General features: G+C 29.1%; 2 protein-coding genes across 2 annotated transcripts in view; one reads left to right on the top strand and one right to left on the bottom strand.

Moving 5' to 3' along the window:
• LOC105620451 (glutamine synthetase-like) overlaps positions 1-8,361 on the top strand; it is a 65,461-nt gene extending 57,100 nt beyond the window's left edge. Inside the window, exons 3-4 of the mRNA XM_012201941.1 lie at positions 6,915-7,363; positions 7,885-8,361. Of these exons, the coding sequence (XP_012057331.1) occupies positions 6,915-7,363; positions 7,885-8,361 (926 nt within the window). The remainder of the gene's footprint in view (positions 1-6,914; positions 7,364-7,884) is intronic.
• Positions 8,362-16,621: 8,260 nt separating this feature from the next.
• The window catches only part of LOC105620453 (surfeit locus protein 1), a 51,426-nt gene continuing 41,951 nt past the window's right edge, over positions 16,622-26,096 (bottom strand). The window contains exons 2-5 of the mRNA XM_012201942.1: positions 17,816-17,937; positions 17,497-17,694; positions 17,198-17,368; positions 16,622-17,074 (exon numbers count right to left, since the gene is read on the bottom strand). Of these exons, the coding sequence (XP_012057332.1) occupies positions 16,861-17,074; positions 17,198-17,368; positions 17,497-17,694; positions 17,816-17,937 (705 nt within the window). The 3' untranslated portion in view covers positions 16,622-16,860. The remainder of the gene's footprint in view (positions 17,075-17,197; positions 17,369-17,496; positions 17,695-17,815; positions 17,938-26,096) is intronic.

Consider the following 26,096-nt stretch of genomic DNA (forward strand, 5'->3'; position numbering starts at 1 on the left):
CTTTGGAGGCGATCCAATTTTGGAGCCAATTTTCGATTTCTGCGAAAGAAGTGAACCAGTGACTTGCTGCATCCTTCAGAACAACCAGTAATCAGAAGGAGCAATGTTCGGAGAATACAGCGGGTGCGGTAAAACATCCCATGTGAGCGTTTCCAAATATTTTTTTACGACTTTAGCGACATGAGGCCGAGCGTTGTCATGAAGAACTTTATCATATCTTTACTCGTATTCCGGCCGTTTTTCTCATAATGCACGGCTCAAACGAATCAATTGTAGCCGATACCGATCGCCCGTAATGGAATCGCCAAGTTCAGCAGCTCATAGTAAATAAGACTCTTTTGGTCTCACCAGATACAGAGCATCTTCGAACCATGAATGTTCGGCCGTGGTATTGATGTTGAGGTCGATGGCAATGATTGACCGGGCTTAGCGTAGTATTTTTTCTTCTTAGAGTTGTCGTAGAATATTCACTTCTCATCTCCAGTCACAATCCGATGCAAAAAACCTTTTCTTTGTTGTCTTTGAATCAGTTGTTCGCAAGTGAAAAATCACCTTTCAACGTCTCTCGGTTTCAGTTCACTCAATTTACTCAGTTCACTTAAGGCACTCAATTTCCTTGTTTTTGAATCATTCCCATGGCTCTCAATCGTACAGAAACGACTTGTTGAGTTACTCCCAATGATTCTGCAAACTTCTCTTGCGTTTGCGACTCTGATCTTCTTCGAGTAATGCTTCTAATTCTTTGTCTTCGAATTTTTTGGGCTGTCCAGAGCGAGGCTTGTCTTTAACGCTGAAATCTCCATCCTTGAAACCTCGAAACCATTCCCTACATGATTTATCAGTTGGAGCAGTGTCATCATAAACTTCGACAAGCATTCGATGGGCTTCAGCACTTTTCTTCCAATTAAAGCAGAAAATCAAAACCTCCCGCTGCTTGATTAACACAAAATTCGACATTTCAAACTCAGTAAAAATCAAGGTTTTTACATGAAACTCAAAGCGTTATAAACTGAATATTATTAGCAGATGTTTAATCTCTTTGAAACTGCCAAAATCAGCTGTCACTATGAACCATTCACAATAGCTGGAGCCATCTTTAGGGAAACGGACCGAACTAATTCGTACTCTCAATAATTAAATCTAGCACATTTTGAATATTTAATACCTTGATATTTATAAAAATAGAAATATAAGGTTCTGCAAATAAATTAACAACAAAAATGTTGATGTAATAAATGCCAATATGAGCCGATATCGGTTGATATTTCTAATAATTATATGATCGGATGCCTGCACATTCGAGTTTATGACGTTTAGTAAACGATGTGCGTGGTGCGAGACGCTTGCTAGGCATTCCCCGCGCTAAGATATCCATGACAGATATTCAACGCTTAAGAATTTAATATCTCAATTGCGAATATTGAGAAAGAGTCGAAAACCTTTCGAGAACAAAGCTGGGAAATGATAAACGATTTATTCGTTCTTAACTTCTATTTATTTATAATATTTAACAAGAGGAAAGCGAATGGAAATGATATTATATATCGATATTAACAAAGTTTAATTAGGATATTAACAAAATTTCTAATAAGGAATCGTCCTTCACCGATTTTAATTTGAGGCTTTAGATATATTGTAAAGTATAAAAAAATATTAGATATATTTTTTACCAGTATCTTAAGATTTAGAGGGTGAAACATTCTCTCGAAAAATATAGGTTTTATCATTTTTATCAAATATCTTCGAAAGTATACGATATATAAAAAATATTCAAAAGGATATTTTATAGTATTTTGTGCTCTTTATAATGGTATTCATTTATATTCATTTTTTTTAATATCAAATTTTTTTTAATATCAAATTTTTTAACTTTCCTACCCCCACTCATTAATTTTGTAAAATTAAAAAATTTTATATGAACAAAAATCGAAACAACTTGATAAAGACAGTATCACTTGGGTTTTACTTTTTAATTTGATAGAATTTAACTTGGCGCCAATTAATGATATCAAATCTTTTATACAAATGATAATTAGAGTTAAGTAACGGAAAATACAGATGACCATCGTCTTGACGTTTTTACCGACTCAGGTAATTATATCTTTAATTCTCCTTTAAAACTTATTATATAAAAATTATTTTACAAAGAAAAAGAGTCAATAGGGTCAACTTTGGTCTTCTCCAAATTTCATACAAACACATGAAAGTCTTTCTTGAAATCAATTATAAGGTAAATTGTTTATAAAGACGTTCATTATTACAAAATGCATAAAATCAGTATAAACTTATCTTTTTAAAAAGGGTAAAAAAAAGCGTTAAGCATACATGCTTCCCGAATAAAATCTAAGTATCTAACCCAATTGATAATAGTTTTAATTTTTCTTCAAAGATCTTCTTATTGAAAGTCTTCTTATTCCAGTCCAAATAATGATAACTGTAATTCCCTATCAAAATTTATTATTCTTCAAAAAAAATTAATGTATCAAATGAAAAATTAAAATCAATATGCTACACCCTTAATTAATCAAATTAAATTTTATCATTTCTAAGATTTGACATCAAAAACTGGTGCTAAGTTAAATTTCATACCAAATTAAGTAAGAATACAATCCGTAATTATGTTACCTTATCCATTCAAGTATTATCACAAAAAGTTAAAAAAGTAAACACTTGACGAGCACAACACTTGTTAGATCAAATAATAAAAATTATAAAAGCAATTAAAAAATTATAATAGCAGTTAAAAAAATAAATAATGAAAGAGAATAACAATTTTAATATAGTAATGAACCAATTACTTATCGGTCGTGAAATTGATTAATCGCGTTTGTTGTTTAGTAGAATTATTTTCATTCAAAAATTATTACTTAAATATTATTATATCATAAAATTTACTAAATCTAATGATATGTATCATTTATAGAAAAAATTTGATATCAATAACTCGCCAAATTAAATTCTATTAATTTCTTATTCCAACCTCTTAAAGAAAAAATAAAAAAAAATGAAAGTGTTTTTATTAATTTTACATAATTAAACCTAAATGATACGTATTAAAAAAAACCTACTTTGTATATGATTTTCAAAAAGAAAGTAATAGTAACTTTATACAAACTTATCTTTTTAAAAAAAATAAAAAAACGCTAAGAATGCTTTTTGTAAAGAATCATTTGGAGAGCCAGTTTCACCAACGTCAATTACTTAATTAGCCGTTGAACTGACTAATCGTGTTTACTGTTTAGTAGAATTGACGACTTAAGGTTGACAGTTAATCACCGATTCGGCTTAATCGAGTTGGTGCAATAGGTCCTCTGTATATAATATAATCGCGTTTGCTGTTTAATAGAATCATAAATTTAGCTAAACTTAATAATACTTATCATTTGTATAAAAAATGAATACGATTCATATAAAAGATTTAATATCAACAACTAGCGCCAAGTTAAAATCTATTATCAAAATAAAAAATGAAACTCAAATGATATTATCTTTATTATATATATCTTTAATTTTTATATAATGAAACTTAAATATATGTATATTTTAAAGAATCTTCCTATTTTAATTCAAATGGTTTAAATTCCTCTTAAATAAAATTATTGTATCACAATTCATTTCAAAGACACTTTCTCTTCTAACTAAAGTAGTGGTTATTTAATTCTCCTTCAAAACATTATACAAAATATTATCACAAAATTGCGTTACCTTGCTCAATTTGAGTGTTACCACAAAAAATTAAAGAATTAAATCGTATAAAATGAAAAAATTTAATTCAAATAGAAAATTTTTCATGTAAAAATTCTTGGCGCTGCTAGACCTCGATATAATAGTAAAACATGAATGTAATATTTATAAAAATAAGAAAAATAAGAAAAATAAGAATGTAAATACTTAGAAAATATAATATTTAGAAAAATAACATAAATAAGAATCATATTAATAAGAAAAATTAGAATCACATTAAAAAATATGAATATTTAGAAAAACAAGAAAAATAAGAAGCATTCTCAATGAAGGTTAAAATATTTAACGTGTCTATATATTATATATGAAAACGATCATATGAAAACAAGAATAGGGGAACATCGAAACCATAATATTATAATAGAAATACTACATCGCAATTCGTTATCACAGAACATAAGATTGAGCACAATCATGAATTTGATAGAGACAATGTTCGAATTTTGGATGAGGAAAGGAGTTAAATAAGAGATAAGAGATTAATCTTTGAGGTAATATTTTATTAATAAACAAAAAACAGATTAACCTGCAAAATGATATATTGAGCTCCTTGTATTATTTAGTCACTAAAGATTGACTTGTTTCTTTGTTTAAATCTGTTGTTGTTAATATTTATGTATTTATTTTAATATTTTATGTTTATATTTAATTTTAATCATTGGACATGCTCTCTATTCCTCCTTATTATTCTTTTTGTGGACTTTTACATTACAATAATATCTCTCTCTGTATTCACATCTTAACGTAACAGACTCTTTAATTAAGCTTATTGCAACGAAATTTTTAGTACAATTAACTAACATAGTTTTGTTTTGACTTATTAATTTTTATATGAATTATTTATTTTAATAGAATTTTGTGAACATATACTGTGTGTATATTTAGTAAAATATAACAGACGAGATTTGAAGATTTCAATAGTGACAATAGTTTTAATTGATTTGACGATCGAGCGATTATATATTTTTATATTAATATAATATCATGAATTTATATCAAACATATATTTTTAAATTGAAGAGAACTAATATTAAAATTAAAACGTCTGTATCTCATTTTTAATATATACATTGGATAACACACAAAGAATCGGTATCGATTCACATTGGTATTTATTACATCAACATTTTTATTGTTAATTAAAATAAATCTAAATAAAGTGCATATAAGTCAAAAAATCAATAAAACTTGAATAAAAACATATAACTATAATAATACAGATTCTCGATATCATTCCTCTAAAAATCTTGATGTAACATATAAAATATCTCAGAGCAATGAAATATCTCAATGATTTAAGCAAACAATAATTACAATACATGCTTCTTGATCGAATCATCTTCAGATTTACTATAATAACAGTCGCAATCTGTAGTAGACGAGTGAAACAACAATAATATCAAGTAAAGATAAGTTAAGTTAATGATTTCCGATGAATTGTACATTGACAGATAGAAATTGTTCCCAATCAGCTGATCGACAGAATGTTAAAATTTCAATAAATCTGTGCATAATATGAGAAAATTGAGAACAATCCAAACTAATTTATACAAACGTCAATCAAAATAAAACTCACCGGAGAAGTCACAAAATATCATAATGTTAAAACATGTATCTAGTAATGGTCAATAACATTCTATTATTAATTGATATTTACAATTTTAACGAATTTTTTAATAAAATAGCTATAGAATATTTGAAGAGAGAAACAGGCTATTATTCCTTTTTTATTCAATTTTTAAAATTGACCAATAGAGTTAATTTTAATTTTATTATAAAAAGATTGTTTTCTTTATAATTGTAAGTTTTATTTTATTAAGTTTATTTTACTTATATTAACATTGAAGATGACTTAAGGGGATTCTAAAGCCTCCTGTTTTATCAATTAAATCACCGATTCAAAAATCCTTTTCCAGGATTAAAGTATACGCATCTTAATACGTGTCTAAGTAGATGCCGAGAATGATCAAAAATTTAAAAATTGATATATTTTTTATCATTTCTTAGTGTAACATGGCATTTCAGCTACCAAATTGACGTGACAATATTTGCTTGATATGAAAGCTTTGCAACATGTATATGGTACGAAATAGTAGTTCCTAGACACGTAATTTATACAAACAACGAGTTCTTAGAATTAGATTTAGATACTCGCGACAAATTTGTTATACAAAAATTGACACGAATGTGACTGCATGTATCATAGGTTGCATATCTGAGATATTAATGTAATAGTATACGCGGCTTGCGGCACGACCTCTAGTGACTGGTGGTCGGAGTTCGAGATTCGCTTTAGGATCCCCTTAATAATTAATCGAAACGTTTATTTGGATTGTATCTTAACTAGAATTATTAAATAATTGTTAAATTAAAAAATTTATAATTAATGGCGATTAATAACCAGCTTTGACTCATAGACTTTCAATTTTAAAATTTGTTTTAAAATTTTAAAAGAAATTCTTTTTCTAAAAAGGAAAGGATATTTTATTAAAGAAATGTTTCTCCTCGAAAAGAAAAAATCTATTATGGACATATGTCTCCCTGAAAAAATTTATTTATTAAAAATAATTCATCCGCGTAATCAACTGCCTTTGATTATCTCAACTCATAAATTGAAATATTAATATATGGATATAACCGCCCATATAACACAGTTCTTCTAAAAAAAGATATCCTAACAATATCCAAAGATGTTCCTTCCATGGAAAATTGTATGGAATTGATAAAAGTGAGTGAGATGAATAAAAATTTGATGAAAATTGATTAAATCAATAAATATGAATAGAAAAAAATCCCGTTTCTTAATTAATCATCACATTTGGAGAAAATCAATTTTAATATTTTATCAGAATTACATTGAACATTTTAAACATTTCTACATTTTAAAGTTCTGTAATCTGAGGCTTTATTTTTCAGGATTAAAGATTAGCTAATGATCGATATATTTATATCAGAAATTGAAAAAGTACTACATAATACTTTCTTTAAAAAATTAAGAATGATTAATAATTTATTTATCATTAAATTGATTGCGGAAAATAGTAACTGAAGAAACTCAAATTGCAATTTTACTAAGAAAGAAATTCCAAAATAATAAAAAATAAATGCGACCTGCTTAATAATTCATTGCTATTTCTATACGAAATATCAAACTCAATTATCTTTTCCAGACTTACCTACGTGGACTTACGATGGCAGCTCGACGTACCAGGCCGACGGTGCCAACAGTGATATATACCTCTACCCGGTGGCGATTTATAACGATCCTTTCCGCCGCGGTAATAATAAGCTCGTGTTATGTGATACCTATTACAGCGATAAGACGCCAACGAAATCAAACAAGCGGTATCGCGCAAACCAAGCGATGGAGTCTATTAAGGATCAAGAACCCTGGTTCGGTATTGAGCAAGAGTATACTCTCTTAGACTTCGATGGTAGGCCACTTGGCTGGCCTAAGAACGGCTTTCCAGGCCCACAGGGTCCTTATTATTGCGGCGTCGGCGCCGATAAAGTGATCGGACGCGAAATCGTCGAGGCCCATTACAGAGCCTGCCTCTACGCTGGTGTGAAGCTCGCGGGAACCAACGCCGAAGTGATGCCTTCACAATGGGAGTTTCAGGTGAATAATTGAATTGTTGTAATAAAAAAAGAAAATATGCGCATCCAGCGTTCGGAAACAATTTTTCTTTAAACAATTATAAAGAAGATTATATAGAAAGAAGGAGAGAGAGGAGATTTTGTTATATATTAGATGCTAATCCGATAACGTTATAATAAACATCGACAGTTTTAATTATAATCTAATCTTAAAACTAAAAATTAAAATAAGTATTTGCTCCGAAATTTCTTTAACTAATGTTCGCAGGTTCCAGTATACTTTAAATTAATGTATCTTTATTTAAAGTTAATGCAATTAAACGATATTTTTTTATTTTGAATATTAAATCTAATAAATAAAATTAAAAATAGAAATTCAATTGGGATTATATCGCAAATTTAATTTAATAATTGTAATTTAGCGAAAATTTCATTTACAGATTTTAGGTAACTCAAGATTTTAATTTAATTTATAAAGTTCTCTGCGAGAAAAAAATATCTCTCTACAAAGAGTTATTATCGTGTCTTTTATTATGGATCTAGGTGGGACCGTGCGCGGGCATCAATGCCGGAGATGATCTGTGGATCGCCCGATTCATTCTGCACCGCACTGCCGAAGAATACGGTGTGATCGTTAGCCTAGATCCAAAACCAGTGGACGGCTCGTGGAACGGCGCCGGTGCTCATACCAACTTCTCGACGAAGGCGATGCGCAGTGATAATGGTATCGCTGAAATCGAAAAAGCGATCGACAAGCTCAGCAAGCAACATCTCAGACATATTCAGGCATATGATCCGCGCGGAGGGAAAGACAACGAGCGCAGACTGACTGGCAAATGCGAGACCAGTAATATTCATGACTTCAGTGCTGGGGTAGCCAACCGAAACGTCAGCATCCGCATTCCCCGTGGTGTTGCCGAAGAGAAGAAGGGTTACTTGGAAGACAGAAGGCCTAGCAGCAATTGCGATCCTTACTCTGTCTGCGACGCTCTGGTCCGTACCTGTGTGCTCAACGAATAATAAAGTCACGGCGAAGACACACCGGATACGCACATACCTGCATACATCCTGGAGCGTACAATTACTTGTAAAACTTAGAAATCCTACCTGTTTTTCTATTTGGAATGGTAATTATTGTTGAATTCATCTTTCGAAAAAATAACAAAGTTTGAAAATTATAATAACATCTTAAATGTTGTTCAAAATGCAAAATCTACAAAAACAACATTCGCCATTAATGATAAAGCAGGTCGAAAAAGAATCAATGTTTGTCGATTATAATGTTATGAGAATTGATTCAGTTCTCTTTGCATTATGGATATTATTGTTAATAGAGAAAACATAGTAAATCATTGATTTGCAATCAATTCTTGAATTGTCAATGCAATTTGTAGTCATTCATATAAATATTGGGTATAATTCTAATTGTAAATCGAGCTTGTAATTATAAGGCAAGGCATATATGTTATTGTTCAAGTTACCGTATTAAATTCTTTTATAAAGCTTGTCTTTTTATAAATTATAATGCCATTTTAAAAAACAACAGTAAGAAAACAGTAAGAAGAAGTTTGTAGCTACGTATTATTTGACATGTTATTTGACACATCATTCCTCATACATCTCTTATAGAAAGGAGAATGTTAAAAAAGGGTCATTTTTGCCCACAAAGGTGTAAGTAAAAAGAGAATAGTTAGAATAGAATTTTTTTATAGATTGTAATCTCCTGAAAATACAATATTATAATAAAAAATTCGGGATGGATAGGATCAGAGAATATCTTAAAAATTGAACATAACAAGATATATTTAAACAAATTTCAATATTCTTGCTTATTTTTTAAGGTGTTTCTCAAATACCGACGAACGTTTTAATGATTTTATCATATTCAGGAGGTCAAAATCTACAAATAACACTATTTCTTTTACTATTTCTTTTACATCTTTGTGAATAAAAATTGGCCTCTTTTTAACATCCTCCTTTAATATTAGACGATAATAATTATTTATTTTAAGTAAGAGCACTATTGCTCAGTGTTTTTAATCTTCAAAGTACATCATTTTTAAATTTCTGTAAGGAATAGTTTTTTTGTGCGTATGAAACTGCTGAATAATGCAGTAAACGAAGGATAAAAGAGAAAGTCAACTTTTTTAGAAAAAAAATTTAATTATCATTTTCTAATTTATAGACAAGCTTGTTTTTTAATAAATTCGAATAAAGATGCGAATTTAAACAGTATCGCGAAACAGTATACGAGTTATATGTGCAGTCGCTTATAAATCATATACATTATATACATACAGAAATGGTAAGTAGCGCGTTATTTGTAACACCATTACTTTTCTCATTATTACTTTGTTATAATAACGATTTGATAATAGCGAATCTTTTTACTTTAACGGTAACATCCAGAGTTGGAAAGTCATTCGTTACTTGTATACCGAATGACTTCCAACATTACAAATAACAATCGACTAGGTAATGGAAAATTACTTTGTACAAGTAACAAATTACAGTTACTCGTTATCGAATAGAAAAAGTAACAAATTATTGTTACTGTAGTTACTGATTTCTAAAAGTAATTCGTTACAGTTACCATGGATCTACAATAGATTTTAAGCTTCATAAGCCATAAGAAATGGACGAATTACAATCACTTATTCTTCTGGCATTCGATTGTAGTTGGTCAATTCCTTATGACTTAAAACACCTATTATAGATCCAGCTTTATGATTACTTGAGAAAGTTAACTTTTCGTTACTTTTTTTTAAAAGATGGATAAGCACCAATTACAACGGACAGATGCCTAGGGGCTTTTTAGTCTCAAATGCTATGAGTAATTTGTGTCCAATCGTGACCATATCCAATTATGTGCAAAGTAACGATAAAAATAATTATAAAATTCCAAACCCGTTACCAAAAAAATGTATCTACGTTATCGTTAAAAAAATGTAACTACGTTACTATTACAGTTACAAAAAAAAGTAATAAGTAATGTAGTTACCAGTAAAATTAACAAAAAAGTAACTTATAATTGTAACACTAACAGTAATTTATAACTGTTACAAGTAACGAGTTACTTTTCTTCTCTGCGATCAAGTGAGTTTACAATATGACCTGATGTTACAGTCATAATTTGCCATTACCAAATCGTTATTATAACAAAGTAACGATAAGAAAATTAACAGTATTACAAATAACGCGCGTTATCTATCAACCCTGATATTATGCCCAGATAGTACAAAATACTAAAGATTACGAAAAGAAGTCTTTTGTAAGTTGTTTTTCGACAAAGCGAAAGATGTCTAACGGTAACGAAAAGACATCGCTTTTAGATTATCTTTTCAGCAAGACGAAAAGATGTCTATAAGACATCTTTTAGTTTTGTCGAAAAGACAACTTAAAAAAGATATTTTTCGTCATTTTTCTATGGCTGTCATTTTTACAAAGCAAAAAGTCGACTAAAAGATATCATTTCATATTGTTGAAAAGACGAAAAAGACGTCTTTGTTATTTTGGTACTTTTTATCTTTCATTCGCGAGTACACAGGATCGCCACCAGACGGACGTATCGAGTTCAGTTTCTCGTTTAAAAATTATACAGGATAGAATGAAAGGTGCAGCATTGTAAGAAATTTTTCTCGTATTCTAATGAACGCTAATAAAATATTTTTTGTAATTGAGTCTTTAGAAGAGATTATGATGAAAGATAAGGCACAAAACATGGACTGCAAACATTGCAGGATTCAGAAATGTATTATATATTATCAATCATGCAAATTCATTTCATTTTATAAAAATTAATTTAGGAATTCGATATTATTAAATGTTATATGTGCTAAAATATAACGTTTAATAAAAACTGAAAGAAATCGTAAACAGCTAAAACTATCTAAAGAAGTCATCCTTTAGTTATCAAATGAATAAAGTTATAAGATGACTAGCAATGCGATATCTGTTCATCTTTTAATCATCTTCTCGTCAACTATATTCTTTCACTAAAAGATATCTTTATAACAATTTATCTTTTAGTCATCTTTTAGACAACTTTGTGCTCTCTGGGTGTATTATAATAAGTCACTCGATTAAAATGCTCACAAGCTATCATTTGAAATAACTTACGGTATAAATAAGGTTGAATAGTTAAAGTTAAAGGGTTAAAAGTTAAGTTAAAAAGTTAATTAATTTTTAATTTAACTTAGTTACATTTTAGACTCTTAATTTTTAATTTAATTTAGTTATCACTTTATTGATAACTATTATAGTATTAACTTTCTATTTGACTTTTTTTGAAGTTTTAACCCTCAATGCGAGGAGATAATGAGAGTATATAATTTAATAATTTTATATCCGCAGAGAGCAAAGTCGTTTAAAAAATGATTAAAAGATGACAAATAACAATAAATTATTATAAAGATAGTTTTTAGTAAATATGTTATATATAATATATTATAAAGAATATAGTCGATGAAAAAATGATTAAAAAACGACGCATTGCTAGTCATCTTATAATCTTATCCATATAATAAATCTTATCCATGACCTAATTTTTTTGGACATCTTTTAGTCATCTCTTTAAAATTTTTTTTAAAGTTTTATATATTTTTTATATTTGGGCAAATATAACATTTAATAATATCGAATTTCTAAATTAATTTTTACACAAAATTTTACACAATGAAATTGCATGATTGATGATATACATCCCATTTCCTGCAATGCTCGCCATGTCCTATATGGCAAGAGCCATAACTAAGCTAAAGTGATAAATTTCTTAGTAAAAAAAATAATTTGTTACCGGCTGTTATATCTATCTATTTTCACCACAAAATACATATCATATCATTTGAGTGAGTCTAAGGGAATGCTATGCTCGTATTAACCTGTTGAATTTTGAACTAAAATGTCATGATTTATTATCGACCAAAAAATGAAGTCCATACAATAAAATCATGACATTTTAGTTTACCGGTAACAAATCATTTTTTTTCTCTAAGAAGTTTACTACTTTAGTTTAATTTGGCGGCTTCTTTGATCTACAGAAACTGTACAGCATCTACTTTTCAATTTTTTTGACGTAAACTATCACTAAAAATAAATGCTAGCAAGTAACATATTAGGAAAAAAACAAAAAATTTTTATTTTTACAATTTCAATCACACGTCATCAATTTTAAAACCGCGGGAGATCTGCCACATGTTTTCTTCATGTTTACCTAATAAATGATGAATTAAAACGATTTCAAATGGTAATAAATGGAGACCATTTTTGTGTCATTATCTCCCGGACTATCCCCTTTGGAAGCAAATTGAGCTCCTGCATACTGCTCATGAATGAATGAAAACTAAAAAGTATCAAAATAATAGAAAGATATCTTTTTCATGTTGTCGACAATACGAAGAGATATCTTTTAAACGACTTTTTGCTTTGTGAAAATGCAATTATAGAAAGATGATCTTTTTTGTAGTAAATTAAATTTTTAAGGTTAACTTTAACATAACTTAGTTTTAAAAAAGATACCTATAAAACATCTTTTCTTGCTGAAAAGACTATCTAAAAACAATATCTTTTCGCCATCTTTTTAGACATCTTTCCGTTTTGTCGGGAAAACAACTTAAAAAAAGAACGAAAAAGATTTTTTTTCATTTTCATTATATATATATTTTAGTATTTTGTGCTGTCTGAGATCTTTTATATTGTATAATCATTAGTTGTTAACAAAAAAACCAGCGATTTTATTCAAAAAATTATGTAAAACGGTAAAAATTTTCTTTTTTACTTTTTTTGGTTATTCGTTCAGATCAAATTCAATTTTTAACTTTTCAATTACTTTTTTTTATTAACTTAATTTCTAATTCAATTAATTTTATTATGGATTAACTTGTCTTAACTAAATTAAATTTTTAAGATTAACTTTAACGTAACTTAGTTTTAAAAAAGTTTTTAAAAAAAATTTACTTACGCGACTGGGGTTAAATGGGTATAAATGTTAAATATTTTATGGTTTGTATTATATTTTTACATATAATTTTATATATTGCAGCGCAATATATTGTAATTGCATTGTACTGTGCATTAATCAAATAATGTTTAGAAGAAAAAATATAAGCCGTTCTTATTTATCTGTTTAAATGTGCAGTGTATTATGGAAACAAAATTGCTTGAAATGAAAAGTTTTAAATATTTCAAAACATTTCACAAGTACTTATTTTTTTATATAAAAGCAATGGTGTAAAATAACAAAAAATCAAAATTTTTATAATAAATACATTTATCATAACTGAATTTATACTCTTATATTATTCTTTACATCAAGCACCGATGATTTAATTGAAATTATATTCTTTAAACATTATTTTTATTAAAAAATGTACAGCAATTACAAGATTGATATAGTTAATCGAGAAAAAAAACCTTCTCTAAAAATGTAATTTTCAACATTCAAATTGTTATTTTATTTTCAAAATGACATGTTTAAAAATATATATATTTTATTTAAAATATATATTTAATATTATAATATTAAATGTGTATTAACAATATGTTATATTTGACATCCTCGCGCTGCGAATATTAAAAATATATTTTTGTTTCTAAGGAAATCATATCGGTTCCGAATATATCTTCGTTATAAAATCAAAAACAAGATGAATTCGAAAAAAATAACATAAATCTTCGCGTAAATCATATTTTCGATTTAACTTTTGACTACTAATACGGCTCTAAAAGAGTAATCGCTGAATTGATACTGAGTTTCGTTATTTGATATGAAAGAATCGTATTCAGTATTTTCAATTTATATGTTTCATTTGCGTAATGATCACACCGAACTTCGAAACAGATTCGTTTTTAGCTTTTTTCAACATTAAGTTATTCAATCTATCATCTGATTCTGAGTTTCACAATAGTTATTACACGTAAAATCGCGTTCAATATAATAAATATAATATATCAAGGAACAGAAATTTTGTACGCATTTAAATAGACGCGAAATTTAGCCTGCAACAAAATCTGAATAGTTGAAGTGTGTATGAAGGATGCTGAATAAGCACATTCATCAAATTAAGTACATTGGAAAAAATGCTGAATTTTAATAAATATTTGTTTCAATAGTACTAACGAAATATTTACTTATAATAAATAAATATTTATTCAAAATAAAAAATTATACCTAAACCTCAAATAAATATATATTTACATTTAATTAATATTTCGTTTGTACTATTGAAACATTTGTTAAAATTTAGTAAATTTTTTTTTTTATGAATTCTTCCGAAATGCGCACGTTTTAGAGAGCTAATTAGCTAAGTGTGTAGCACGTTTCATTTAATTGGAAAATATCGATATTTTCAGATTAAAAATGATTTTTTTCATTCAATATACGTTCTTCGTTTCCTAGTTAGATAAAACACGATCGTCTATGTGAGCATCTCCAAAGGATTTGCCTGAAAATTAGGGCCATGGCACACAAAAAAACTTAAACAATAAACGATAGACCAATCACAGAAGAGTTCGTAAGGCCATAACATAAGCAGTAATTAATCCAACATATTGATTTCCTTACTGCTTACGTCTTACTGCTTTAAATTTTTGTGTGCCATGGCCTTAATGGTCGTTGTGATTTTTACGGCCATAAATATATAACTGAAAGTCACTATGGATAAAATGTAGTACAATGCGATAATAGCATATAAGGACATATCCTTAGGAATATGTGAGGGATCAATAAAGGTACGATGATCGAGAGAATCGATATGCGACTTGCCTTCAATGTTCAAAGTCGTTGCGAAGACGTCGCATGAATAGTATATCTAGCAAATATAAAGTTAGCACAATTAATACGTCTAAGAAAGTCTACTATTTCATATTTCGTTTAAGTTTAAGGCAAGAGTAGATTTCGGAGTCGAAAAATGTGTATACGATGTTTCCGAAGAAAGGTGCATCGAATGTTGTCAAAGCGAAAATCGGAGATTAACTTCGATAGTTAAATTTTTAGAGGATTATAATCGCATATCATATCAATTGTTAAATAAAAAAATTTTATTTTATCATTCTTAAATTTATTAAATATAAAGTTTCAACCGAGAGACATGTAATATCTACGAAGTTGAGCAATCCTCATCTCTTCATTTCTTAGTAAAAGCTAATTCCGAATGCTTTCAAAATTAGAATTCTTTATCATGTACCTATTCTCCCGAAACATTTCGTGTATGAATAAAATAAAAACATGTAATATTTTTATGCCTTCAAGAACGGATCCTATAGGTAAGAAAGCGATCAATGTGTTTGAACTAATTTAAGAACATCACATCGATATCGCGACAATAAAATGTACGCTCGATAAGACACCTGCGAAAGGTGTAAAATATATATCCCACTTCGCAAAATAATAACGACATAATGAACACCAACAAAACAAAAATGTTAATCTTAATGAAACTTCATCAATTTTATGACAATGACTTTTTATGAAATATCGATGAAGGCTCAGCGAAACAATCAATTAACAATCTTGTTGTACTTTAAGGCACACAAATTTCATGGAATAATTTTAAATCTGAAAATAATTATAAATAATCTAATTTAATTAAAAAATTAATCAAACAAAATATTTCAATTCTCATAAATTTTTAAAAATTTATAAAAAAGATACGAATTATGAACATAAAAACGAGCTTAATGAAATATTTATTTTATTTCACATTCTTTACTATGCCCTGACTTGTCTTGCTAATTCCCTGTTCGATCTGTTTTTGTATATTATTATTATATTATTGTCAGTGTTATTTGTCATTCTTATATTATATGATAGTATAATTATATAAATCAATGTAATTTATATATTGCATATTTTCATACTTGTATAAAAATATTTTTATGCTGACTTTGTGGAAGTATATTGTACATCATGGGTGCTCAATGTCCGGCTCGCACTTACAATCGTATTCCAACATATATAATCGTATTTCAAAAAAAATTCGACGTGAGTAAAGCGCGCGCAGCGGAAAAACCCGCGGGCAATAGTCAAAATTTGAAATATGGCCCTTCGGTCTAACTAATTGGGCACCCATGTTGTATACCATGACCATTGTTAAAGATTTTGTTAGTGAAAACTTGTAGCGATTGCTGTTATAGTCATCATTGTTGTTATTATTATGAAAACGAAAAGCAAGGAGGCCTTTTTTCTGGGGAACAATTACATAATATTTTTGTTCTAGAAATGGAACATTTAGTTATTATGTTTACGAAATAAAGAATTCAAAGAATTACATTTCTTTTCCAGTTTTGTGTCCGTTCATTTCGCACAAATCAAGTAGTTACATTTTGATTTTTTCATAATGTGAAAACAATGAAATACGTAATTGGAAAACTAATTAGAAATATAGTATAATGTATAATCATAATTAAAAATTATTATGACAAATATACAATTGCATAACTATATATAATAATTATTATATACACATAATTATATTTCTATATTTTTTTATGTATAGCAGGTATATAAATACCTAAACGCATTTAAATAAGAGGTAATTTCTGTATAAACTGTCGGAACCACATGTAACTCGTGCAGGCAGACAACGAGTACCAAGTGATTATATAACTCAAATGTTCATTCCTTAAAGTTACTTTCGTTTGGCCTCCGATTGGACCTTGAGGAATATTATACTCGGCCAATAATTCTATATATACAGGTTCTGCTTCTGCTATCTTTGCCATTGCATTTAAATCTCTAGAACATACTTATTTAAATTTTTATGTGATAGAAAACATCGTTTTTCACAGTATTAAATATTTTTTTTAGTTTGATTACTATAGAAATGACTAATAGAATAAGTAAACTATGTGCCTTTACCTGTAATGCCATACACCTTTCGCAGGTGTATTATTGAGCACAAATGGAGGTCGCTTTTCAGTTATTCTAATAATACCAGTAATTTCTACGGGGTCTATAATCTTATTTCCCATTTTATATATTGAGTGATCACATCTAGGAATCCATCCACGATTTACCATAATAATCAAGCTAAACTCAAGAAATAATATCAAATTCATTTTATACTGAATTAAAAAATGTAAAAGTATTGAGTTTGTTTGTTATTTTAGTTTGTTCATAATTTTTTTTTAATCAACAATTAATAAAAGCATAATTACTCTCGATCCTCCAATTTGAAAGGCGTAATCACATAATATCCCGAACTTGTTTTGCGAGAAAATATTCCACCATCTTTTTCATTAACAACTTCTCCATTAATAATTAGGCTTCTAGGTCCTATCAAAAATTCTTTTTCATATAAAAATTTGCCCTTCACTTTCATACGATAATATTCTTTATCTTTTAATTCGTTTAGGCTAAAAAGAAATGGTTTTATCAAACGTTTATAACAATAAATAATGCTTGCAATCTAATATTCTAAATTAGAATATTATAAATTAATTTTTTCTTTCAAAATTACTAATATCATAACCTTACTCTGATGGCAAATCGATTGGTTCTGCTGAAGTACGTTGCTTAAGCTTTTCTATTAGATCCAGCTTCCATCTCCATCTCTTAATTTGCCATGTACCAAGTGCAAATGTAACAATAGGTACTCCCTAAAATACAGAAACGTACAACATACAAAAATTAAATTTTAAAATTATTGATAAAATCTCGATTAATAGAACTGCTTAGAAAATATCGAGATCTTGTAAATATCTAAACGATATCTTTTTAAAGATATTTTCAAGATATTTCTAGAAGATATCTAGAAGTCTAAAAGATGTCTATAAAAATTTTGTTGAAGAATTTCTAAAAGATATCTATAGACGTCTTAAAGAAATCTTGAAAGATATCTTTAAAATATTTGTAATAAATATATTAAAGATATCAAAATGTCTCTCTTGAAAAATGTTTTTTAAGACATTTCTTTAAAGATATCTATTAGACTAGTATATACTAAAAACAAGTCAAAATATAATATAATAGATTTATGCATATCGGTCCTCGCAAAAATGAAGACAATATACGAAAGCTGATATTTAATTACATCCAAGATAACGAATTCGATCATTATTTCTCGTTATTAATTCCATGAATTTTTTCAACCATGAGTAATTTCGTAACGAATTTTCCGTTTTCCGTTGGTGATAATTGTCACAAAATATAACAGAAATACAGCAGAAACTGCGATTTTTATCATAGGTAATCCTTTTCATTAATATAAATTTTTCCATCGATTATTATACATAATAATAATGATACAGATATACAATAAATCTGTATATCTGTTTATTTATACAGATAATATAATATCATTTGACATACGGTTCTACACCAATGTAAACCTAGTGCCCAACTTTATTAAAAATATAAATACACTGTAGCGTGTTTGTACTTTGTACCTGTTTGTACCGATCATTATTTCTTTTATACTTCAAACAGTTAAAAAATAAGTGATTTACAAAAAATGACCAAATTTAAGGTTCTTTAATTTCATTTATATCATTCAAAAAAGAATTGTTTGTACCCGTTTGTACCTCCTTTATTCTCGTTTGTACCTCAAAGAATTCGGAGATACAACGTTTTTCAAAATTTCGGCAAGAGGGTAATTTCGGCCATTTTTAAAGTATAAACGAAAGAGGTACAAATAAAAGAGATACAAACGAGTGCAAACAAATTCTTTTTCAAATGCCGTTGGTCACTTTTCGGTATCTTGTAAATTGGCTAATTTCGCAAATATAGAGATTGTGCAAAAATTGAAAAGTGCAGTATCTCCGAATCCTTTGAGGATTTCCCTCCGAGGTAGGGAAGAGTAAAGTCCTATATTATAAGAAATGTGCAAATGGAATTCACTTGCTGATTGACTTTACCAATGAAAATTGGGAATATCGGGTTCGCAGCTGATCGATTATCAATACAAAGCAGCTGTACTAAAGATCTTGTGTAAGATTCTAGAGGTTAAAGATATTACAATAAGAACTATATTAATAATACTACATTAAAAAACATTCTTATTATCCAACATGTATTTCTCAACTGATGTTTCGCAACTTTTGTAGTCTCTTATTTAACGTTGTTTATAATGTTGGAAAATAAGAATGTTTCTTAATTAGTATTGTAGTACCTTCACCTAACATCTAGAATTTTACATAGGATCTTTAGTATAGCTGCTTTGTATTGATAATTGATCAACTGCAGGCCCGATATTCCCGATTTTGATTGGTTGCTCAATCAATCACAAGCGAATACCATTTGCACATCTCTTATAATATCCCAGCAAACGAAAATGGATTGAAATAGATTAAAATGGATTCAGATGTTCAGAAATATGGATTTATGAATATTAAAATAAATCCTTTTCAATCCTGAATGCATTTTTATTTATTTATACGAATTGCATAGAGCATATCTCTATGCCTTTCAATCCAAAAATGATATTAACATTTTCTGTGCATCGTGAATACTATTCAATTCAGAATTATGAATAGAAAGTAGTTTTTTTAATTCAGTTAAATTCAAAAATAATATCAGCAATTTCTATGTAACGTGTACTGCTCAATTCAATATTCTGAATATGAAATGCAGTTTTTCAATCTAGTTGAATAAAAAAAATTTTTATTTAAAAATGCCATAAATGCTACTTAAATTATTTAAAATTATAAGGAAATTTTTCATTTTAATCCAACTAAGTTCAAAAAAATTGTAACGTAAAAATAATTGAGCTATGTTCATTTGTTTATCTTTGATTAGAAGTAAAATGAATGATCGATGTGAACACTCACAAACTAAATCGAATTAGGCTAATCACGGCGCGCTACATCGACTAAGCAAGATTAAATTATCCAACACTTACCCAATGTTGACTCATAATAATATAAATTATTTATACTTTATTATATTTGTTTTTATATCTGTTAAATGATATTTTTATTATATCTATGATTTCGTTACTAGTTTAGCTGGTTGTAATTGAATTAGAGAATGAATAACACATTTACCAATTGAAGAAGTGGTGTAGCGGATAAACGTAGTAGATTCGTAATTCAGAGGTCCCAGATTCGAATCCCACTAAGATGCATTTTTTTTAAATTAATTTGAAGTAATTAATTTCAGATATAATTATTATAAATGTCTTAGGAATAAAATTTGTAATCCTTAAAGATGAATGTTTTTTTTTTCGAATATTAAACTAGTGTCAGCTTGGATCCAATCCATTTCAATCCATTCAATCCATCATGGATTTAAAGTACACATTAAAAAATTTTTAATCCATTTTAATCTATTCTCGTTTGCTGGGATTCTAGGGGAGAGTGGGCATAAAAGAGCTAGTTTTTTCAAAATATGGAAAAAAATATTTAATCTGATATTGAACAAATAAAATTATTTCGAACTTAAGTATACACATTTGTAAGATCTCTTAAGAAAAATAATTTAATCATTAACAGAAATTTAATCACCATTTTTATATAAAAATTCTAGAAATTCAGTTCTTTCAAAACAAGGTGGTTTTGAAAGAGCCGTTACCTATTTTGAAAAAGCCAGATACTAAATTATAAAAGCTTTAACACAAGTCAAATAAAAATGTCATTCTTTAATAAATATTTTTTTTTAATTAATAAATGTTTGAAAAATAGAAAATATAAATAATATTTCTAATTAAAAACACTCGTAAAAAAAATGAAAAAACTTATTGCCCAATGAAGTATGAGCCCAACCACAATTTGCACTAATATTAATTCTTTCGGAAAAGAACGTATACGTTTAAATGTGCAGACTGTACTTTTCGTAAATTGCTAAGTTGTGACGATAACTGAATAAAAGATTCGGATTTTTGTGTTATACGAATTAGTTCTTGAGTTACATGAGTACATGTTAATTCTACATTGTTAAATTGTTCTTCTGATTGCTGTTGAGAATCACTCTCAATAGGCAAAGACCGATCAGTAACATATGAAGGAAGAAAATCTTCATCTGAAAATATGTTTGAATTTAATGAATATACACCGATTTTAGTAAATCCTTGTGTTATATTTTGAGGTGTGAAAGATGTCAAAAATTCTTCTTTAATAAATCAACCCATATGATAAATAGTCATTGTAACATCAGAATTTGATAACATTCATTCATTCATTGCTATTTTATATCTCGATTTGAATGACGCGAACATAGTCACATCAAGTGGCTGCAAGCGATGGCTACAATGTGTTGGGAAAGTTAAAATAATTATGTGATTTTTCCTAGCGAATTTTATCATTAAAAGGTTGATGTATATACAATCCATAAGGATCCATAAGGATCCATAAGGATCAACGCAGGATTTGTTTTTCTTGGTGTAATGTTTAATATGTTTCACAAAATGAAGTGCTGACATAAAACATTCTTCTAACCGCTACTATTAACTAAGCCCTGCCGGGCCATTAATTAGCATAATATCCTTGTAACAAACTCTTGAAAATATAAAAACAGGTGATAATGAGGATCCAGAAATATTGATCATAAAAAGTATCATCACTAAGTTCCCTCGTTCAGCAGAAGTAATCTGTTCCACTTGTTCTGTTCCATGCTGAGCTATTACTTTTGAGTTGTGACTACACAAGTCTCATTAAAGTTAAAAATCAAATGTGATAGAAATTTATACTTGATCATAAGTGGATAATTTCTCAAAAAATATTAACGTTTGTTGAAATCCATAGCTTTTGAAAAAAAAGTACCTTCAGATTTGCAAATGATTAGATTTTTGTGACGCTTCATAAAATCTTATAGCCAGTAAATACTCGCTTCTTTATTTGCCTTTCATTTGTCTGGAGTAACTGAAAGTATTTCAGCATATTAAAATGTTAAATTTCTTGTTTGTATGATAGGCCATGACACATTTTTAATGCTACGTTAAGGTAGTCTTCTTTCTCCTGTTGTAAATATCGGTTGCCTATATTAGGACAGTGAACACATGAATTATCTGAGTTTTTTGCAGTCTTTATAATTTTAGTCAGATATGCTCTTGAGATTATGAACTAATGCATTGTTGATAGTGTGACCATTATCAAGAACTTCTTTAATGATTTTCTGCAAAACAGAAGATCATTTTCTTTTTTTTTTGGCTTATCTTTGGTATTATTTGAGCACATTTGAATTATATCTAAAAAGAGCAAAATACGGCTGAGTCAGTAATGCTTCAATGGGTTCTTTCTAGCAAGAGACACAGATGACATCATAATGACATTCATGAATGAATCATATATCCACGGATTAGTCATTAATTGAAGAAATGTAGTTTTACAAACGTAAGTAAATTATCTGGCTCATATTATAGAAAACGGACAGATTCGATCCTCAGAACGTAAAACTGTGAAGAACTTTCTGATACCTACCAACTTTCGTCAAGTATAACAACAGTTTCTCATCGGATATTTCGAAAGTTCGTATTCCTGATTACTCTATTACGCGACCGTTGACAAATTTATTAAGATCTGAAGCGAAGTTTAAGTTTGAGGCCTTAGAAAAGAATTTGATGAAGAGTTGAAATCAATTCTCATAAGTAACCTGTGTTAAAATCATACAGAGTGTACACAGAAATCGAATTCCACACGGACGCCTTATTTCTTAGATATGACACGATCCTTCTCCAGCGTAGTTGACGATGCGATATATCCTGTATATTATGCGAGCGATAAAACGAACCCCAGTGAAACAGAAATATATTAATTATGAGCTGAAAATTCTTGCTATAATGAAGGTTTTAAAGAAGTTTCGGGTGTACTTAATGCACACGCCTTTTAAAATTGTAACTTTGCCAAGCAATTCACTCACTATGTCGAAAAAGAATTTATGTTTGCGAATAGCGCTGTAGGCACTGATCTTAGAAGATTATAATTATCATCTCGAACACTTCGAACATCGACTGGGTAAGAATGAGTCACGTAGATTGAGCAGCATTGAGCAGAAATCCTTTATCGATGAGTCTGATACTTCAAGAGGATGAAGACGATTTAATTGCTCGACTTCAGAAGGCTCAGAACGACGACGAAGAGACGAAGAAAATCATTCGACTGACTCAAGAAGACAAAGCTCATTCCATAAGTAGAAGATTGCTGTTTAAAGAAGTCGACGTTCGTCTGGTAATTCTTAGGGCTACGAGTTCACAAGTATTTGGGCGTGCTCACGAGCGAGGACATTTTTCTGTTGCCAAGACCGAGGCAATTGTCAAGAGAGATTATCATGTACAAAATCTGCGAGGGAAGACTGAAAAGCTTATTTGTAATTGTATAGATTGCATATTAGTTATCTGTTTGCCTAACAGCAAGGCAAGCAGGAGAGCTTTCTATGTCCTATAAAGAAGAAAGAGATCCCATTGTATACATATCACATTGATCATTTGGGTCCTTTAACAAATACGAAAAAATCCTACTGATATGTATTTGCTGCAATTGATGGTTTCAGCAAGTTCATATAGCTGTACGCAACTAGATCGTGGGACAGCGTTCATGTCTGGGGATTTCGCCGAGTACTGTAGAAAAAATCCAACATGTTTTGACGACCACTAGAGTGCCTAGAGCTAACGGTCAGATCGAGCAAGTTAACCGGACGCTCATACCGCTCCTGACTAGCTGCTCTCAAGCCTGAAGAGTGGCACTAAATATCTAGACACGTACAACGAAACATGATGTTCGTCAAACATCATTCCATTTGTTGGAACACACACGACTCTGTGAAGATCATAATCATTCGCGAGCTGTTGGAACGAGAATGGGCAGCTTCTTTCCAGGAAAAGCGTGACGATCTGCGACTCCAAGCTAAGGAGAGTATCGCGAAGATACAACGAAATATATGACAAATATACGGCAAATCGACAACACTATATCAAGAAGAAGATGATAGCAATCAAGCGCAAAATACACCAGGCTCCAAACTCTCAGTTAAATATTTTGGGCCGTATAAGATAATAAAAATCTTGCGCAATAACCGATACATAAGTCCATAAGATAAGCGAGCATAACGGGTCGAATAAAACTACATCATCAGCTGATTACAAATCTTGTTTTGTATCGACGATAGGAAAAAGAGTGATTACAATTGGAGAATGGAGAGAAAAACCTCAACGGACAAGCCGTGAGCCTGAACATTCGAAGATGAATGTAACACAGGATGGCCGAATGTAGGATCGATTATATGCGAAAGTGCTTGAGCGAATGAGATAGAAACGCGAATGATGAGAAAAAAGTCAGTCTACGCTGAAACTCATACGACAGCAATCACAGTAGTGCCTAAGTCTTGTATTTAACCTACATAAAAAAAATTCTACATATATGAGAATAATTGTGAAGCTGCATGCCGAAAAAAATATATACACAAAAGACAGATATTATATTATTTATTATATATCCATGTATATTATATATAATCAGCAAAATCAGTTCAAATACAGTATTACAAAAAATACATTAGAACTTAAATCTTAGCGAATTATAGGAGATTATAGGAGATGAAACAATGACGTTCTTCTTGAATATTTGAAACATCGTTCTTTCATGCGAGTTTAGATGTATGGTCTAGCCACCTCTTAAAAGTTAAGACATGCATTTCCAACAATTCAGCATTTAATTATAAATTACAACTGGTTTGATATTCGGCAATGTATATCCAATGTTTTCGTTGATCGAAGAACTTTCTTTTAATATTGTTACGAATATAGATGACATAATAGCAAATACTAATTTAATAAGAATAGTTATATTGATACTCGAAGAAAATCCATTTATAAAAAAGGCATGTAAGAGATTGTATTATTGACAGCTTTCCGCGTTGTTAATTGGTTCTTTTGCTTAATTCACTTCGTACTGCATAAGAAACTGTTATTGTAAGATTGTATTTTGATAGTTCAGTATACAGTTTCGATAATTGCTGTTTTATGTTCATCAACATTTGATGTAACGTATGTGTAAAGCGGGATTGTATTGCATTGCAATAAACATACCGACTTATATCAGATTTAAATTGATGCCAGGTATTTAAAATAATTATATAATATACGGAGGACTGTATAATTGCAGCGCAAATATAATATTAAATTATTAATTAGATGTTTGCAATTATTTAAACATCATATTAAAACATCATATTAAATCCTCCTTCACCCCATCTACAAATATTCAGAATAATTAAAGACGTATTTTCATTATAAGCATTCATGATAAGCATAAAAAATAAATAAATATACTTTATTTTTATAGTACACAAGGAGATGACACAAACTGCGAAACACGAATTGGAATATGTCCCATATCATTTGTAAGGCGGAATTGAGTGTAAAAAAATTTGATTGTATAAAAAGAATTTGGATACATAGATTCTTGTTTCAGAGATTTGTATGTGAAGCATGATAATAATGAATAAAAAATAAATATAAAACGAAATATTATTTTATAAAATGTTTGTAATGTACAATTCATTTGTGTTTACAACATTGTAAATAAGGAACCTTAGGCTCGTAATCTCTTTCTTTTTCATGTTTTTACATATAAATGTTTCTTGAAACTAAAAAAAATTGATACAGTATGATCTCGAATTTTCTTCGTAAAACATACAAATATTACACGCGCACCTTAAGGCTCTCGGCTACGTTTCTTTCTTTATCACTACTTATCTCGCAATACTTATCTCGCAGCAGGTCGATTACTCAACTTCACATGCAAATTACATTATGTATATACATACATACATACATACATACATACATACATACATACGTACATACATACATACATACATACATACA

The sequence above is a fragment of the Atta cephalotes genome (assembly GCF_000143395.1).
Source record: "Atta cephalotes unplaced genomic scaffold scaffold00026, whole genome shotgun sequence".
Classification (NCBI taxonomy): Eukaryota; Metazoa; Arthropoda; class Insecta; order Hymenoptera; family Formicidae; genus Atta; species Atta cephalotes.